The 19,672-nt window shown below is 37.1% G+C and overlaps 3 protein-coding genes across 4 annotated transcripts; 1 reads left to right on the top strand and 2 right to left on the bottom strand.

The window, feature by feature from the left end:
- Positions 1 to 573: 573 nt before the first annotated feature.
- On the top strand, positions 574 to 3,592 carry LOC123867238 (gastrula zinc finger protein XlCGF57.1-like). Of its 2 annotated transcripts, none has more exons than XM_045909213.1 (4): positions 574 to 765; positions 844 to 1,174; positions 1,267 to 1,321; positions 1,922 to 3,592. In XM_045909213.1, exons 2-4 carry the CDS (start codon positions 905 to 907, stop codon positions 2,812 to 2,814), a joined length of 1,218 nt encoding a protein of 405 aa, XP_045765169.1. In that variant the 5' UTR covers positions 574 to 765; positions 844 to 904; the 3' UTR covers positions 2,815 to 3,592. The 2 variants fall into 2 exon arrangements, with proteins under 2 accessions (XP_045765169.1, XP_045765170.1); XM_045909214.1 differs by having other exon boundaries at positions 574 to 761.
- LOC123867243 (tetraspanin-6-like) lies at positions 3,389 to 8,651 on the bottom strand. Its single transcript, XM_045909221.1, has 6 exons — positions 8,404 to 8,651; positions 7,278 to 7,404; positions 6,181 to 6,394; positions 5,821 to 5,954; positions 5,515 to 5,668; positions 3,389 to 3,905 (listed from the first exon to the last, which is right to left on the bottom strand). Exons 1-6 carry the CDS (start codon positions 8,507 to 8,509, stop codon positions 3,708 to 3,710), a joined length of 933 nt encoding a protein of 310 aa, XP_045765177.1. The 5' UTR covers positions 8,510 to 8,651; the 3' UTR covers positions 3,389 to 3,707.
- Positions 8,652 to 9,550: 899 nt separating this feature from the next.
- LOC123867235 (succinyl-CoA:3-ketoacid coenzyme A transferase 1, mitochondrial) lies at positions 9,551 to 18,605 on the bottom strand. Its single transcript, XM_045909210.1, has 10 exons — positions 18,356 to 18,605; positions 17,249 to 17,441; positions 16,661 to 16,779; positions 16,225 to 16,365; positions 15,071 to 15,491; positions 14,504 to 14,659; positions 12,084 to 12,205; positions 11,286 to 11,456; positions 10,009 to 10,212; positions 9,551 to 9,715 (listed from the first exon to the last, which is right to left on the bottom strand). Exons 1-9 carry the CDS (start codon positions 18,407 to 18,409, stop codon positions 10,057 to 10,059), a joined length of 1,533 nt encoding a protein of 510 aa, XP_045765166.1. The 5' UTR covers positions 18,410 to 18,605; the 3' UTR covers positions 9,551 to 9,715; positions 10,009 to 10,056.
- Positions 18,606 to 19,672: the final 1,067 nt, after the last annotated feature.

Genomic DNA, 19,672 nt, shown 5'->3' on the forward strand with positions numbered 1-19,672 from the left:
AATGCACGTAACCAAAGAGTAAATTGATTCCTGGTCTGTGGACGTAACCTTAATGTATGTACCGCCAGACGCTTGCGGCAAACAACATACAGAAGGCATTGGCGAACACCAGAATGGAGGTTCCCTGAAATAGTTGACACATGGATATGTACAAGATAAGAGCGGCCAAAGCGGCAACCATGGCGGCAACAAACGGTTTTAAAGAGGCAACACTGCTGGTCTTGTGTTGGTCTGTGGTTGTAGTTTTCACTAGTATAATAGTTATCTGGGGATTTCGTCTGTGGTGGCGTTAGCTGGCGCGCGTGCTCTGTCTTTTTTGAGTGTTTTTTTGCCGGTTTTGTGTTTCACTGGTGTTTTTGGTGGTGAAACTGACTGCGAAGTGCTCTAAAGGGGCGCCGCGCGTATGTCGGCGAGCGCTGGCACAGACGACGTACATCCTTATATACTTATATAGTTTCCCTAACTTGTAAATAACTACAAACTTGACATTGGCTAATCTTTGTAAAGCCAGAAGAGAGAAAAAAAAAAGTTATCTGTGATTCTCATCACAGAGTAGGTACTTTGTAATTTCAATTTGTAAATAATAAATATATGGTAATAGTAAATAAAGGAATTCTCATTTTATATTTGTAGCTTTTAATATGATCGCAAGATCTCCCCGCTCCCGATACCTACCTACTAATTTAAAGAGGAGCAGACACCGATTGCTTTCTTGCTCAGAATCCTGATCTCTGTGATGCTAGCCGATGAGCGGGACTTTGGTAGGTAGGTACAGTTTTGCGCATTGATTGCGGTCAGCCTTTGAAGGCATGATACTTCATAATGACTTATTTGATCTTACAGGGTCCTCAAGCAAGTGCAACTATCTAGTGTAAGAGTTGAAGTTTGAACGAAACACTTCAGGATGGAGGAACAACTCTTAATCCCTAAGGAGGAAATGTTTGAAGAGCTAGAGATCACTTTTGAGCCTAACTGTGAAGATAACAAGGAATTTATTGTGCCTAAAAAAGAGTCACACTTAGATCCTTCAGATTTAGACCAACAAAATGTCAACATATGTAAGCCAATCAAAACAGAAACAATTTTGAGCAATGAAGTTGTTGAGTTACAGCAAGCAATCAAGAGATCTGAAGACAAAGAGGTGTCTGCAAGATGTCCCAGAACACAGATTAAAGTGTGTTGCTTTTATGTTATGTTTAAAAGCAGTTAATTTATGTGAGTGGTGTGGCGGGGTCACATCAACTTTTTTGTATATTTTGTTTTCAGCTGGAGCATTCTCAAGCTGAAGCTAGTTTGACCGCAGATGGTGCTCAACCACTCGGTAAGTGCAAGAGCAAATTAGTTGACTGTCCCAGCTCCACCTGGCGGACTGTGGATTTAACTATCCTTTACACTTATGTGAGTGTATTATTCATATTATTATAAACCAGCAGTCTACAACCTTTTAATAGGCAACATGGTGATATGATATAAAGGTGGTCACTTGTTCATATTTTTGTGTATCTATAATATAATATTTGTGTGTGCTTCAAAAATTAGTTTTCACACACCATTTTAAATTCCTCGTGAAATGTTATAAGCAAATTGTGTACACCACATTGAAATCTACTAGAAGTTATAGCTTCCACAGACAAATGCCGATCGCAACTTTGTTTTGTGCTGATAATTAATTATGTTCTACACATTGATAGTTGATACCCTGTTTTACACATTGATACCCATTCCAATTATTTACCACTAATCCGACATTAAAAGCTATTAGCTGTATAATAAAGAGGGTTAACTTTAATATTTCAACTGCATAATCATTAGAACCTGTGCTCCAACGAATTACATATATGCATTTCGCAAGGAACTTACAAACTCAGGATGAGTTCAACAGTATAGTATTAATTTAAATTATATTCCTTTTCCCTTTCAGGCATTCGTTTGCAGAAAACATGTATGCAGCCCCAACACAGCAGAGCTGCTGACACAAACAACCTGTACTGTTGCGATATATGCGGGTTCAAATGTGCAAAGAGAAGTTATTTAGTTGCACACATGAGGTGCCACACTGGTGGCAGGCCATTTTCCTGTAATTTATGTCAGGTTAAATTTCGAAAAAAACACCATTTAAATGCCCATTTAAGGACTCATACTGGAGAAAAACCATATTCCTGTGATTTATGTCAGGCCACTTTTGCACATAAAAGTACTTTAGACGCTCACCGGAGATCTCACACTGGCAAGAAGCCATATGCCTGTGAGCTATGTCAGGCTAGATTTCGAGAAAAATACCATTTGACTGGTCATATGAGGACTCATACTGGAGACAAACCATTTTCCTGTGACTTATGTCAGGCCAGTTTTGCACGTAAATGTACTTTAAACGCTCACATGAGGTCTCACACTGGCATGAAGCCATATTCCTGTGAAATATGTCCACTTAAATTTCGAGAAAAATACCATTTAGCTCGTCATATGAGGATTCACTCTGGGGATAAACCGTTCTTCTGTGACTTATGCCAGGCCACTTTTGCATGTAAAGGTAATCTAGATGTTCATATGAGGAGCCACACTGGCGAAAAACCTTATTCCTGTGACGTGTGTCACGCCAAATTTACACAAAAAGGTTCTTTGGATGCTCACACACGGTCTCACACTGGCGAGAAGCCGTATTCCTGTGGCCTATGTCAGGCTAAATTTGCACGAAAAAATAGTTTAAATGCTCACATGAAGAAGACTCACTCTGGACTTCAGGAGAAGCCCCTTACTATATCTGTTACCAGTGTAATGCAAAATTTATACAAAGAAAACGTTAAAAAAAGTTAAGCAGTGATTAGGAATCACACTGGGGAGCAGTTCTTTTGGTTGTGGTATCTGTCAGAGCTTTGAGTATCAATCTAGTCTAATGAGACATGGAAACTCATAATAATTATGGCTATCCCACTTGCCGAGTGAGAGTGTGAGGTGTCAGACCTCTCGCTCTCTTTGGTAGTTGAAGTTTGATAGCTATAAGTAGGTGTTAGGAGTGCTCTATCTATATAATATATCTACAAAATATAGGTATATAATGCATTTATGGCTTGTACACAATCTCATAGCTAAATTATTAGTAGGCCTTATATGCTTGTTCCACAGGCGACGAGAAAAAACAACTAGTATGTCTCGGCGGCCCATCCGAGTGATCGGCGCGGGCGCAGTAATCACTCGCACACTCGCTCAGCGACATCAATTACATACTCGCTTCTCGTTGCTTGCCAACTTGTTTCTCGTTTTTAGCTCAACACTATTTCTAATCATCATTACCGCTAATCGTCGACGGTGGGACAAGTACCTAAGATTTTTTTAAATAGTCTTAGAGCTACAATATAGGTAACTTTAGGTGAATTAATAAAAAACAGAATTAATAATTTCAAAACAATGTTTATTGAAAATAACTACAGAGGCAACAGGTAATTTAGAAATCGTCAAAAATTGTGAATCAATGGTTCAGTGGAAAATGAAAAACGTGGCATTAAATTGATAAAAAATTAATCACTTTAAAATAAGATAAAGCGCTCTCTGTTAACATGCTTTCCACATAAAAATAAATTATTTTATTTATTAATAGTGTTTTAAATTGAATGAAGAGTTTTTCATCACAATTTGGATGGTGCTTTATATTTTAGGGTTCCGTATCTCAAAAGGGAAAAGGGGACTTTATCCCATAAAGGTGTATGAATTCACTTATCATGGTCTTCGCTATATTGGTGGTTAATAGAATCAATTTCTTCATATGAACCACTGGAAACCTCAAACTTGTCGTTAACCGGCATTATATTTTTAATATTGAACGTCTTTTTGAAGCGATCGCTGCAGTATTTATAGACAAACGATTTATTTTTCTTGGTAACGTTCTTAGTGTATTTTAATAAAAATACCTACAAAAAATATTATATTACATATTAAAAAAAGTTAGATATAATGCGTACAAAATGAGATCTAACTCGGCATTTTAACTTTGTGTCAATTGTCATGTCAAAAGTACGATTTTATTTTTAGTTACGGGGCCTTGTACGGGGCATGAGCTGTGGTATCGACTAATTCTGACACATTAGTCGATACTAGAGCTTATTTCTTAAACTGGACCCTTTCAAGTAAAGATTTTTATATAAACCTGTGAGGATGATGCTGCCATTGTCGCAATTAAAATGCCATAAGCCTACGTTGTCGTATTAGTTTACAAATTGCGAAAAACCAAATTAAATTTGAATTTCGCGGGCAGGCCTGTCTCATGCCCCTGGCTAAGAACTCACGGAGCGGTTTTCACCCGCGCCCGCCACGATGGCGGAATTTTGAAAACTTTTCAAAACTCACGAGACCGGAGTTTTGTGCGGTAACGCAGCCGCCACGGTTGCGATTATCGCCCGCAAGCTTGGCGGCCGATTATCGCCAGACGGGCGGTTGCAAGACGGGTCGCCCGCCAAGCGATCGCAGAGTGTGCGGTAGCTACCCGCCGAGGCTGCGGCTGACCGCGACCCGCGCGATTCTACAAGTTGCCCGCCGGTGCAGCGGGCGCCGCGAGCAACCGCGCCCGACGCGGCCGTAAACCGCGTCGTGAAATGTGCCACTCAGTTTTACATACATATCTGTATTCTACAGGAGCTGCGGGCCCGCTACCGCAGCGGGCGCGGGTGAAAATCGCTCCGTGAGTTCTTAGCCTGGTCAACCGTACTTTCCACATGACAGTTGACACAGTTTAAATGGCTAGTGAGTTCTCATTTTGTACGGACTATATACTTACAAAATGCTTTCTAAGTTTTTTTCAATAATAGGTTTAGGTTGCTCAACGCTTAGATAGGAGGGGACTTAGGGAGATCGCCCACCGATCGCTATACAGCCCGCAAAAAGATGGCGATACAGTAACAATGCGTTGCTAGCCCGTGTAGGTACATTTACCTGCAATTTTTATCGCTATTGTCGTGATTCAGAATCGCGTTCAAGATACGCGTAGCTGTATCGCTACAAAGTCGTCGTGGGCGACGTCCCTTAAAGCCGAGTTCGAATCTTCGACGTGTACCTACCAAGAGAGTATTAAGTGGGTACCTATGGCGTAGGTACTTAACTAACTACCTTGTTGTAACTTTGTAAGTGCAGGTATTCATTTTGCATTTGTTAGGTACTTAAGTAATACGCAGGTTTGTAGCAGGAACTGGTAGGTAGATACTGTTAAGTAGACGCCAGATCATAAAGGTGCAAACACACTAATTGAGTCGTGGCTTGTTGTAATTTATAACGCAACAGGCGAATATCGGGAGCATACCACATACCTACATTTTATTTTATGAAAATGTTCACAATAAACTGATGCGATGCTTTTAGCTCGGGCGCAATGCGATTGGTCGAGAAATGCACCAGATTGCATTGCTACAATTTACAACATACCAAAACACAATAGTGCTGCCTCCTGGCCCTAAGAGTTTACGGTATCACGAATTTTTACATTAAATATTATCTTGTATTCTATAGATACTTAAAGCAACAATTCACCTCCAACACTATAATAATGACGAACATAAGAATGTGAGCACACATAAATACTTTGATGATACGATGTACCATATTGATACATCCCTCTGTGTTTATCGACTCGGTGCCCAGCTCTTCCAGAAAACTCGATACACAAGATCCGCTTTTACAGCAACTAATCATAAATAACTTAGCATTAATAAGTAACTACCTAGGTACCTATGCAGAAGATAATCATGTATTCCGATCGACTTTTGTCGCATTCAATACTCCTCGACACATTTATTGTGTGCATCTTACACATTAATAAAAAATTAAACAATTTACCTCAATGGAACGCTATCAGTTTCTTCCTTAGAATCATTTAATGATCTCACATCCCTTGAATTCGGAGGGCTCCACTCATAATCGCGAACTTTGTCATGCCAATCATATTTGAACCAATCTTTATACGAATTCAGCTAAAATTGTTTTTTGTTCATTTAGCTCATTTGATGAAGCTACAGGCACATTTATGTGATGTGAATTGATCGACTGGTCGGAGCGCACCTTGAAGCTTTGAATTTCAGCGCGCCGGAGCATCACAGACGTTAGCGTGATAAATTCTTAACTTCGATCGCCTGCCATATCACGACACAACGACACAGTTACTCGTACCTATGTGTCTACACCTTTGGTAATACTTACGCCGCAACATCCTAACGACCACTGCAGGTTATCTATGAATCGCTTGTGCTTTGCCGTTGCTCTGTACATCTTCATACTTGTGATAATGGGATTCGTAGTAATCTCATAACTATTACAAATACTTTGGACACAGAAAACTACGCCAACTATATTTATAAGTATTATCCAATAGAAGCAGAAGCGCAATTGACAGCATATTATTTTAGCTTTGACGCTGGAAGGGAAATAAATCTTAATTTCATAAGCATATTATTTTTTATTACAAAATCCACGGGAGATCCAGTGCCGAAATCTTGTGTGGCTCGTGCTTTACTCATATCTCATACTCTTTATCTAATACGAATAGGTACGCGTACATGACCTACGATCCATTGTGCGCAGGTAATTGTTCCACGCGCTCCTGTGCTGGTGTACTAATATGGTACTCAAACTGTACCATATCAGTACTGTATGGTACTGGTATGGTATGGCAGATGGTGAACGTAGGGTGTGGCGCGGCGCGCGGGCTGGTTTGCTCTGCTCCCTCGCGTTGCGCGCCCCACTGACGCCTAAAAATGCTATTGCGACGCGTCTACGACGACTATAAAACTGGCGCGGACTATACATGAGCAACTACCTACCTATAAAGTCAGTCTTCAAGTTCTATCAAAATCTGTTTGAAATTGAAAGCACTTATCTCAACAATTCTATTTACGCCTTTATAGCAATTTATTAGGCTGTATATAAGGTATAAGCTGGGATAGCCTAGTGGTTAGAATGTCCGGCTCCTAATCGGAAGTCGGGGGTTCGATCCCGGGCACGCACCTCTAACTTTTCGGTCATGTGCGTTTTAAGCAATTAAATATCACGTGCTTTAACGGTGAAGGAAAACGTCGTGAGGAAACCTGCATGCCTGAGAGTTCTCCATGTTCTAAAGGTGTGAAGTTTGCCAATCCGCATTGGGCCGGCGTGGCAGACCTAAGTCCTTCTCACTCTGAGAAGAGGGTCTCTTCTCAGAGTGAGAAGGATTTAGGTTACAGTGGGTTATAGTGGGTCGGTAATGGTTGATCATGAGTATGAGCAATTTATTAGATAGGTAAATAAACTGTTTACGCAACTCGATCTCTTCGCCTTTGGCAACAGCATAAATAATGTAGAGGTTAACTGGCAGCATTATTATGCCTAAGAGAAGTACAAGCGCGTTCACCACATCTGTGCCAGTTAATATTAATACGTCTCCGATAGCTGAGGATATTCAAATAATAAGTACCTATGTTAGAACGAATACGATAGCAGGTTGAGATTTTTTTTTACATTAGAAACATTAGATATGCTTGTTAAACGCTCACTTTCCAACCGGTTCCACATTAACTAGGGCAACTGGCGGAAAAGCTGAATAACATTAGTTTGCATATGTACAAGAATTAAAACCAGAGACAAAAGTAAATGAAATACACGTAAATCAGCCATTTTAGGACAATTATTATCCGTCTAAAAATCAAGAATAAACCTACCTACCTAGTAAATAGTTTTTATTTTTGGGCAGACGTTAGATCCTATAGCAATTTGCCTAAATCACTATATTTTGTGGGCATTTACTTACCTATTCATATAAGGAGCAAATTATTATGCTTTAAATTATTTAATAGATTTACTTAATTCTTTAATTTCATTTTCTTTAATTTAACGCCAAATATCATTTAGGTTATTCGACATAATCATTTGGAACTAATTATTTCTTATCTCTCAACGTGACCTTAATTTATCGCAACAAGATAAAGTATGAAGCGATTTATTCTGTAGTAAGTACACATTACACAACATACACAAATATCATTGTAAGTACCTACGTGCCAAATAAATATTGTAATCTCAACATATTTAAAACAGTAGATAAGTTTTTTCCTCCATTTATAGCCACACCATCTCACCTGGTGGTAAGTGATGATGCAGTTTAAGATGAAAGCGGACTAACTTGGAAGGGATACGGCAGTTTTATTAAAATCTATACCCCTTATCAGTTTCTACTCAGTATCGTATCAGAACGCTAAATCGCTTAGCGGCATGGCTTTGCCGGTAAGGTGGTAACTAGCCACGGCCGTAGTCTCCCACCGGATCAGACCAGAGATAAGAAATTAATTATAAATTCCCAAATTACCCCCGCTGGATGCGTTTACTTACCGAATGTTAGTGAATTATATACCCTCGCCGAACAATAAAAATTCTTTAGAAATGAAAACATACCACAGAATAGAAGTAAGGACCAACATATCGAAAATATTGATATGAACCATAATAATATACAGGCAGCCCAAACTAACATTGGGTGGTTCAACTTTTCATTAGTCATTATGGAAAAGTTCTTTTTTGGTTACGTAAACTTAAGCAATTTCCAAGTTTTGCTTTTGTTACTTTATTGCACTATCATTGATATTGATATATTGACAAGCATGTAAAATAAAAAAGGTTAATGTATGGCACCATATGGGACTGTCACAATGGTGACAATTATTGTAAAATTAAAAATTATATCACTTTCTCTATGTCACAGTTGCTATACATATTAAAACAATTTGATTTTCAATAAACTCTTTTATTGAACGTTTATAACAAAAAATATAAAAATAGTTACATTTTGTATAGCGGAATATTAAAATAAATCAATTTAACTTACAAAACTATACTTTACATGAGTAGTGCAAGCACATGCAATCATGCAATAAACATGAAGTCTGTAAACTTAGTAAACGTCAACTTAATCATAATAATTATTAAAAAAAAAACCCCATAATTTTTAACAAGAAAACATTATTTAGAAGTTAAGGATAAAAGAAAATGCCTGCGCCGCTTCAGGATAAAAAATTGTATCGACCCCTGATACAGCGTCAAATAATTCCTGACAATGGCTATGCTTGTTTATTAATACTTACATAATATTTCGTCTAACTGTACATATTATTATTTGATTTTAAATTCTTAGATCGAATTTGTACAATACCACGCGCAAATGCAGCTGTCGGACACAATAACATTTCCGAAATAACACGTTAAAGCCAGACCAGGAATATAATATACCTCGACATATTGTGGAAAACCCGTGGAACTTATTTATACAAGACCTTAAACTTATTCACCATAAAGAGAGTAACCAGAACGCTAGCAAAAACGAAGACAGGTGACCGTACTGATGATTACTGATAGATACGATACCATAAAAAAACTACGGATTTTTTTAAAATATCCTGTATTTTTTAATAGTTCACAACATATTACAAATAAAACATCTAGAGGTCAACGAACGTTCCGTAAATAGGTCACTCGAAGTCAATGCCACATCGTAGGTGGAGCACTGACCCGAGTTTTGCACGCTATACAGTGCGGGTTTGAAAAATACCAAATCACTAAAACTACAAGATAAGGCAAAATATGGTTATTGGCATTGGATTGTGTTAAGGTAGTAGTAATACCTTTACGTTAATTCTGGTTACACCCTGCATATCATAATATACTAGTGGCGCCCCCAGGGCAAGTTTTTTTATGTTTCTGGTCTGGCTTTAAGGTGGAAACGACGGGCCCGCCCGCGAGATTCAAATTTAATTTGATTTTTCGCAATTTGTAAACTAATACGAGAACGTAGGCTAATTTGTGAGAATAGTCGATAGGTACTAGAATTTTATTAATTTCTTAAACTGGACCCTTTCAAGTAAAGATTTTTATATTAACCTATGAGGATGACACTGCCATTGTCGCATATAAAATACCATAAGCCTACGTTCTCGTATTAGTTTACAAATTGCGAATAACCCAAATTAACTTTGAATTTCGCGGGCAGGCCCGTCTCATGCCCCTTAACAAAACTTTCCTTACTTGTTAATTATATGGCAATCTGCGAACTGTTTACTCAGTGTCAATTTGAGTGACGTCACCCATTTTCTTTATCTTGGGAGCAACGTTGAACTCACAGCCCGTGCTTACCAGCACGTCTTCCATGGTCACCCCGTCAGCCAATTCAGTTAAAGTGAGGCCATTTTCTTTGTCAACTTCGAATACGCACTAAAAATAAAACATATAATATTATTACTTGCCAATCCTAGTTATTCCAGCGTTATATTTTACTAACTGATATGCCCGCGACTTCGTTCCCGTAGATATACATAGGTTTTTAAAATTCCTCTGGGAAGTCATTGATTTTTCGTGATTGATTTACATATACTTGCCTAAATGTTGTATACATTCGATCACTGATTTAGCCCCCCGTTTACATGCATGTATATTAAGATGAAACCTAACCCACATAGTACAGTTGAAGTATTTACTATTAAAGTCGTGCAATAATTTTATTTTAAAGGTCAACGTGACAGTAAAATAATAATTTACATATTCGTTCAAACAAAGTACATATTTAGTATAAAATATGCATAAATATTGCAAATTTATTATAAAATATGTATAAATCGGTTGCAGCGATCTCTCTATACTGATTTTATGTTACGGCGCTAGCTGTAGAATTAAAGATAAACTCGAATCTTGAAACAGGGCATCTAAAGTCAATTTTACTCTGACGTTATAATGTTTCGACAGTCGAAATCTATCAACGTTGTCGACATGTGCAAACTTGTACTAATCTTACCGAATATCTATACTAATAAATAAAATTGGAGTGTCTGTCTGTAATTTCGAAATAACTACCTCATATTAAGCTCATATGGTTATTTGAACGATACCAACACTGAATAACACGTTTTTAAAATTTTTGTCTGTCTGTCTGTCTGTCTTTCTGTCTGTCTGTCTGTTTGAAAAGGCTAATCTCCGGAACGGCTGAACCGATTTTGACGGGATTTTCACAGACAAGTTGAGGATTGACCAGGGCGTAACATAGGCTACTTTTTTAACCGACTTTCAAAAAGGGAGTTGTGTTTTTCTACCTATGTACACCGAAATCTCCGACATTTCTGAACCGATTTGCGTAGTTTTTTTTTTAATCGATAGAGAAACTTTGCGACATTGTTTCATAATAAATTTGGAGTCCAACTCCTCGATCCTGATGCTGCAGGGAATCTGACCAATCCACGCGGGCGAAGCTGCGGGCATCAGCTAGTAGTAAAATGAATGAGTTTGGTGCATACCTTTTCAGTGATGATCATGTCGACGCAATTTTTCCCCGTCAATGGCAGCGTGCACTCGGGCAGAATCTTATGGGCGCCGTTTTTCGCAGCGTGTTCCATAGTGACTATAACTTTCGTCCTCGGTGCCGATACTAGGTCCATCGCGCCTCCCATGCCTTTTACCATTTTACCCTAGAAATATTTTTATATTAGGCATCCCAAACATGATTTCCCCTTACTTAAATTAGATAAATCTTTATGGTAGACTAGATGATACCCGCGACTTCGTCCGCGTGGATTTAAATTTTTAAAGATCCCGAAGGAACTCTTTGATTTTCCGAGACTTATTTCATCAAAATCGGTTAAACGGATGGGCCGTGAAAAGCTTGCAGGCAGGCAGACAGAAAGACAGAAGATACTTTCGTATTTATAATATTAGAGTGGAAGTAGGTATAGCTAGGTAATGATTTTTGATATTAATAATATACTTAGTGCACGCAAAACAAATAAGTAAGTATGTAGTCCAATCTGAACAACACGAGTGACGAGGCTTATAACTACGCATTGAACGATCTCAGTCAGGTTTGAGTACCTATTTAATTCTTAGTCTATGGGTTACGCGTTAACATGAGCAAAGCGCCATGTTGCAACTTGCAACTTCAGATTGGAGAAGGTACTTGTTTTGCGTTGCGATCTTAGTAAAAACTTGGATTGCTAAAATATATTTTATGCAAAGAATACTGTTTTATAATCAATCTTGTACCATAGAAAGCAGTTTCTATACATAGGTAGATTCAAAAATGAGACTATAGTGCTTACGGGAATCATCCAGTTGGCCAAATCACCAAACCGAGAGACCTGCATGGCCCCGAGTATAGTGAGGTCAATGTGTCCGCCCCTTATCATCGCGAAACTATCGTCCGATGAGAAAAACGAGGCTCCTGCAAAAAATATATGTACAATAAAAACTTAATGCACTGATAAGAAATTACCTACCTATCTTTTGAGGTAGGTACGGATGCCTAAAAATATGAAAAGAAGATTCTGTGAAATATATTCTATGACGATAAAATAGGAATAAAAATGATACTTAATACTAGCGGCCCGCCCCAACATCGCCTAGGTTATATTAGGTAGGTATATCTTGTCTTATAGCCTATATCCAACCATCTATACTAATAATAATAAACTATATAAAGAGGTAAAGTTTGTAAGTTTGTTTGTAGGGGTAATCTCTGGGACTACTAAACCGATTTTGAAAATTCTCTCACCTGTAGAAAGCAACTTTATTCCTGAGTAACATAGGCTATATTTATTTGTACTTTCAATTATATTATTTTCAAAGAAATTAGAGATCCCTATGAAAATTTCAATAAGCTACGCGTGCGAAGGCGGGGCGAGTCTCTAGTCTGGAATAAAGTACCATTCAAATGGTGTAAGAATTTTTCAAATAGGTACAGAGTGCAGTGGCTTTGGAGATTAACCTCCACATATACACAAACTCTCTCTTAGAGAAAGTTCGAATAAATATCAGTTTCAGTTAAACATTTTCTAATGTTAAGGGGTTTTTTTCCGATTCGTTAATTAATTTTAGTTACAAATCCTTATTAGGTACTTATATTCACAAAGTACCTATTGTTTGTATTTTGAAATGCAAATTAAAGGGCAAGGCAGTGTTGAAGTAATAAATGATAATGAAAATGCTATAGTGAAGCCATAATTCAAAACCGGTATCTAATACGCAATATTGCGTAGGATTGTTTGCTTCATTCTGGAATGTTACACTGATACTTAAGCGATCATTTACATTTTACAACATTCGATCTAAGCGCTATCGCTTCATGGGAAGCCTCCCGGTTTCGCCTGAGATGAGCAAAGAAAGTGTTGCCACTTGCCAGAGATAACATAATATTGTGGATTCGAAACATTGTCGCTATTGCTATCTATCTATGGGTCACAAATAAGAAAGCTCAGAGTCACGAAACGGATGATGGATATTTATATTTGGAGGTTAAATACGTGATCAAATCAGAAATGAAGAGAACCGTAGAAGACCCAGAGTAACCGACACAGATCAACGGGTTGCGAAGCTTAAATGGCAATGGGGCAGGGCAAATAGTTCGAAAAACCGATAGACATTGTATACTGTAGTATCAGGGTGCTTATAGAATGGCTACCTGGCACTCGAAAGCGACCGTTGGCAGACCCCTCGGAAAGTCGACAGAAATCAATCGTATCGCAGGGAGCCACTGGATTCGGTGGCGTAAGACCGTGGCGTATGACAAGATACTTAATATGTCCAGTAGTGGGCGTCTATAGGTTGATGATGATGATAATAAAGGGAAAGATACGCAGCGGGGGCAGATTGTGGTTCCTCGGACATCTTTCATGAAAATGTGGTAAATTATTTACTATCCATACTACGTTTTGTTTAAAAAAATTAAAAACGAAATGTCGGCTTATTATGTAAACATATTATTACAGAATCAGAGATAATGACAAACAGGCAGATAAGACAAAGCCATAGCAAGGTTGTAAACTAGTTATCCTACTTAGAAATACAACTAATAATTTAAATAGTATAGATAGGCGAAGAACGTTTGTTGAAAATACAGCGAGTAGGTATAAATGAATAATAAATAGGCTACGAAAATTAATAAGTGAATAGTGGTAAAATACGAAAGAATAATCCGTTTTTTAGCTTATTCCAAAAAAATCTACACTTCTACTAAATCATAATGAAAGACAGTCTGATTTTATCAGCTAATTAGTGTATTATTATTTAATTATAATACATAATAGGTACATATTAGTATCATAAACGTGAAAGTGTGACTGTACTCTTTGTCTGCTCTTTTTCACGGCTCAGCCAATAATAGATTATGACGAAACTTGGTACATGGACAGTTTACATCCCGGGAGCGAAGATAGATTACTTTTATATCGCAAAAAAGCAATTTTTACGAGCGAAATGACAGGCCTCATCAAATACCTACCTTTAAATCCTGTATATCTACTATCGTGAATAGTTTATTGTTAGTACATCGTATTAAATAATACATATTAGAGAATAATAAGTAAACATAATATACTTTCTTCTTTGACTTCTCTGAGCATAACGCTTGTGCTCCACCGGGTGGCATTGAAACTTACGAGCTTTTGGATCTCAGTTTCAGCTGTTTAATTATTAAGTTATTGGGGCGACAAAATATAAAGATTGTAGTATTTAACTCACTTACCAGGAAGGACGGTGACGGTTTCTTTGCCAGCATTAATTAGATCGGCGTCAATTTCCTTCTCGCTAGGCAACGGTCCGAGACCGAGAATCCCGTTTTCAGACTGCAACAGAATTTTTACATTTTTCGGGACATAGTTGCTAGCAAGCATCGGCATCCCTAAAATTAAATAAACGCTTGAGCCAAAATGATTGAAACAAATTAAAAAGATGAACTTGAAACAAAAAAAGTAAAAAAAAACTACTACTTAGTTAACTAATATTTCTTTGAAAAATAGAATAGAATAGATTTTTATTCAAATAGACTTTTACAAGTGCTTTTGAATCGTCAAATAATTTACTACTGGTTCGGAATGCCGTTCCTACCGAGAAGAACCAGCAAGAAACTCGGCGGTTGCTCTTTTCAATTCTTCAAAAAAAAATCAGATAGGCAGGTATGTATAATATTGTGTTCCCATGTGACAATATTATGTCGTAGAGAATATAATAGGTGTCAGATAATCCCACTACTGAAAACTAGATTGGAATTTAAAACGTTCTCAAAACTTAAATTACTAAATTGTTAACTTACCAATTCCCAAGTTCGCATGCATGCCATCTTTGAATTCTAAGGCTGCTCTTCTTATTATTCTTTCCCTCATGGCATCAGAAGGTTTATTTCCTTTGCTCTCTTTGGGCTGACTGGTTGTTCTTCGTTCAATGCGTTTTTCGTATTTCTCACCCAAAATAATTCGATGTACAAAAATTGATGGAACATGCACAACATCTGGTTCAATTTCATCTACTATTTCTTCCACTTCGGCGATAGTGATTCTTGCAGCTTTGCAAATAGCTGGGTTGAAGTTACGAGCGCTTTTTCGGAATATCAAATTGCCATACTTGTCAGCTTTCCACGCTTTGACTAACGCAAAATCCCCCGTGATGGCTTCCTCCATTATGTAGTTATTTCCATTGAATTGTTGGACATTCCTGGCGGAACTCGCTATTTCTATCTAAAATAAATTCGAATGTGGTCATTTTGGGAGCACAATAATTTCAATCATTTATTGTACAAGGAGTCAGCAATTACAGATTGTAACTTCAAACTTGAGCCTTTGGAAGACGAGTTATAAAGTTGCCAAGTTATTTTAACAATTCTTTTCAATATATTTTCTAGGCTATATACAGTAAATACTTAACTTCTAAGTTCACTTCTAAGCTAATATTTATAACAATTGTCTACCTGACAATAATTCTGTAGTGAATACCAATTTTGTACACAATCTCTTAAAATGGCCAGGCCTAAAATTCTATCTTTTACTGCAAGGACTATTTATAAAAGGGATCGCAATACATGTAGACCTGCCCTTTCAGCTTAGTTTACAGATTGTGTACAACAGAATTAGCCACCACATACTGCTTACTATAAGGCACTGAATAAAGTGAAAACACACTTCCATAATACTCTACATTTCACATTGATGAAATAAGAGCCACATTACATGCAAATTTTTTTATTTTTTTTAAAGAATATTAGCCATTTGAATCATGACTTAACATTCCCCTTTCCCCTCCAACTAAGGGTAAAGCTTGTGCTAGGAATGGGTACGACAATAGTGCAACGGGAAGGGTTTGAACCGTCAACCTTTCAGATTCCAGTCCACTCCTATAACCATTGAGCTATTGAGGCTGAAAATATTGAAAATTCTATTAAAAAATCTCCTGTATAATATTTACACTTTGTACCTTTCCTTCCTTAGTGTACTTAATAGGAGCACCACCTTCATGAATTAAAGTCCCATAACCAGTGGGAGTGAAAAAAGCAGGTATACCAGCACCTCCAGCTCTTATCCTTTCAGCTAGTGTTCCTTGTGGTGTCAGTTCCACCTGTTTAAATTAACAAATAAGTATTTAATTTCCAGGCAATGCAGGAGCATTTAGGTAGATATCAAAGTATTAACTGGCAGGTCACAAGTCATAATGAAGTGTTAGTATTGAGCTATTTTAACTAGTGTAAACACTGCTATTATGGCTCTAAACCACCAACTTTTGAAACAATAATTTATTATTTATATTAGATACCTACATGCTTTTACTAATATTATATGTTACCAGTATATAAAACAATTATAAATCATTATAACTTTACTAAATAGCTCTAAATAAATAATTGTAAACCTACTTCTAATTCTCCACTTAAGTATTGTCTCTCAAACTCTGCATTTTCTCCAACATATGATGCAATCATTCTTTTAATTTGTTTCTTCTTAAGCAATACACCTAAGCCAAAATCATCAACACCTAAGGGAAAAACAAGAGATGAGGGTTGACTTCAGACAAAAAATTATAACAGACATGCAACACAAGCAAATGGCACAATATGGAAGTGCATAAGCATGTTTTTATTCTTTACTAGCTGAAGCGTAGCGTAGGAACTCTTTAACTTTGCAGGATCAAAAATAGCCTATGAGTTAATCCAGGGTATAATCTATCTTCATTCTAAATTACAGCCAAATACATCCGGTAGTTTTGCATGAAAGAATAACAAACATACACACAAACTTCGGCCTTTAAAATATTAGTGTGATTCATTGACAAGTAACCTCATGCTGCAATATCATTGATAAGTGTAAGTGCAAAGACTCATATCATACTGGAACATCATGTAGACCACATAACATAGCATCTCTCATTTATTTTTTAAAAGCTGTATTACATTTGTGCGGGAACCCTAAAGCCCCTAACCCTAACTAATAATATTATATTGCACCTGCATTATTTGAGACGACAGTGAGTCCTGTAACTGGCTTGTTATTTAATGCTTTGATAAGATTCTCGGGTATTCCACACAGTCCAAATCCACCAACCAACAGCTTAGAGCCATCCTTAATGTCTTTTACTGCTTCATTTATATCACTATAAATTTTACTTCTGTTTATTGTACTGTATGAGGTGCATGTTATCTGAGATAAAAGACAATTTTTATATAAGTATGGCAAACTGTATCAGTCAGAATATTTCAACTTGTACTCAGACAGATTTTTATCCTTTTGAGGGTTTCATACCTCAAAAGAAAAAAAGGAACCCTTATAGGCGATCACAATAGATCGGCAGCGGTCAAAGAGATACAGGGTCTGTAGTGCCCTGCATTGGATGACTTTTTTGTCTGTCTGTGTCTGTCAAGAGACCTATAGGGTACCTCCTGTTGACCTAGAATAATGAAATTTGTCAGGTAGGTAGGTCTTATAGCACAAGTAAATGCAAAAATCTGAAAACCATAAATTTGTGATTAAATGACAAAAAAATTAGTGTTGTATGATGGTTAGGGAACCCTTTGTGTGAGAACCTCAGTTACTAATCTATACATATCTATTAAAAAATTCTCACTGAGTTCTGAAACTTATACCTACACCTTGTAGCGTCTATCTTGGAAATTGATTGTTGTTTTTGTAAAAAAGTTTTTTTATAAATACTTCATACTTTTGAAAGACTTAACTGTTACATTTTAATTTGCTAGCAGTGTATTTTCTCCGAAGGACAGTACTTTCCAGGGACTACAGGAGGAAGTACCATTTGGCAGCATTGTATTCCTCGGAGGCACCACAGGTAAAAATATATCTGTGGTACCTCCTAGAGACTTCCGGAGGGACAAACAAAGGGTGGCTAACAACTTGGGCGTTTATTGCAAGCGCGGCGGTACATAAAAATATAATGTCGGCACTTGCGTGAAGGCATAGTGTAGCATAGTGAAATTAAATAGAGCACCGGAGTTGCATTGCAACCGCATGCCAGGCATATAGTACCGAATAAAATTTTACTTAGTAATAATTTCGTTTCGAACTGCGAATATAAAATTATTAATCAAAACAAAACTTACCTTTGAAACTGTAAATAGTTTCGTATAATTTAAAAGTTGTCTAGTGATAGCCATAGTAATTTGTTCCAGGTTCGAATTTATACTGACTGATGTATATTATTCAGATTATACGGATGAAATTGATTTAAAAAGCGCTTTAACAACTACAAATTACAATAAAAAGTGATAGCATTGCCATTCGCAATCCCTACACAAGTACACAAAAAGTATTGTTTTGACTTTTGCCACTTCACACTTGTGATTGTGACTTGACAGCAACCGACAGGTGACACTGACGCTGACCGCTGACACTGAAATTATCTGTCAGATTTTCTGTCTCTCTCACTTGCGAACACCTTTAGAAGTACGACAAGGATCTTTTTGCACTTGAATGACATTGAAAGAGGGCGTGACTGTGGAACAAAGGATGCCAGATGCCAAATAAAATCTCCCCAATTTTAGAGAATGCCCATGTTGAACATGTCAAAACTCAGTAAGTTTTATCTGATTTGAACTGAATGAGAAATAGGGTAAGCCACCCCTGTTTCCACAGAGAGAAATAATAAAAACCATGGATAGGCAATGGACTTGCAACCTATCGTGTTTACCTACTCTAATACTATATTTATTTAGTGCTAAATATAGTTAAAAGATGCACACACATTTCTGCTGTTTCTATTAACAGTAGGTATATCGTGTAGTTATTGTATATGGAATGGCCCTAATATTAAGGGGCATGAGACGGGCCTGCCCGCGAAGTTCAAATTTCATTTGGTTTTTCGCAATTTTTAAACTAATACGACAACGTAGACTTATGGTATTTTAACTGCGACAATGGCAGTATTATCCTCACAGGTTTATATAAAAATCTTTACTTGAAAGGGTCCAGTTTATGAAATTAATTCTAGTATCGACTAATTTGTGAGAATAGTCGATACCATAAGACTACGTAGTCGTATTAGTTTACAAATTGCGAAAAACCAAATTAAATTTGAATTTCGCGGGCAGGCCCGTCTCATGTCCCATAAGTGTCACGTTGTCCTTGTCCTCTTGTACTTGGTGTTGAGTAAAAATCTGTAATTAGTTTTTCTTTAATATTCAAGCCATTCTATATACATAACAGCTCGATATATCCTGATTATAGAAATATAACAAATTATAAGGTTATATTTAGCAATATAGTTTTTGAGCGGGTAAATACGATAGGTCGCAAGTCCATGGCCTATCAATGGTTCTTACAATTCTTTTTCGACGTGGAAACAGGGACAGCTTTTCCAATTCCTCTTTCAGTTCAGAAACTTACTCAATTTCCAACATTGACTTTTCAACATATTTTTA

Source organism: Maniola jurtina, chromosome 7, assembly GCF_905333055.1.
Source record: "Maniola jurtina chromosome 7, ilManJurt1.1, whole genome shotgun sequence".
NCBI lineage: Eukaryota > Metazoa > Arthropoda > Insecta > Lepidoptera > Nymphalidae > Maniola > Maniola jurtina.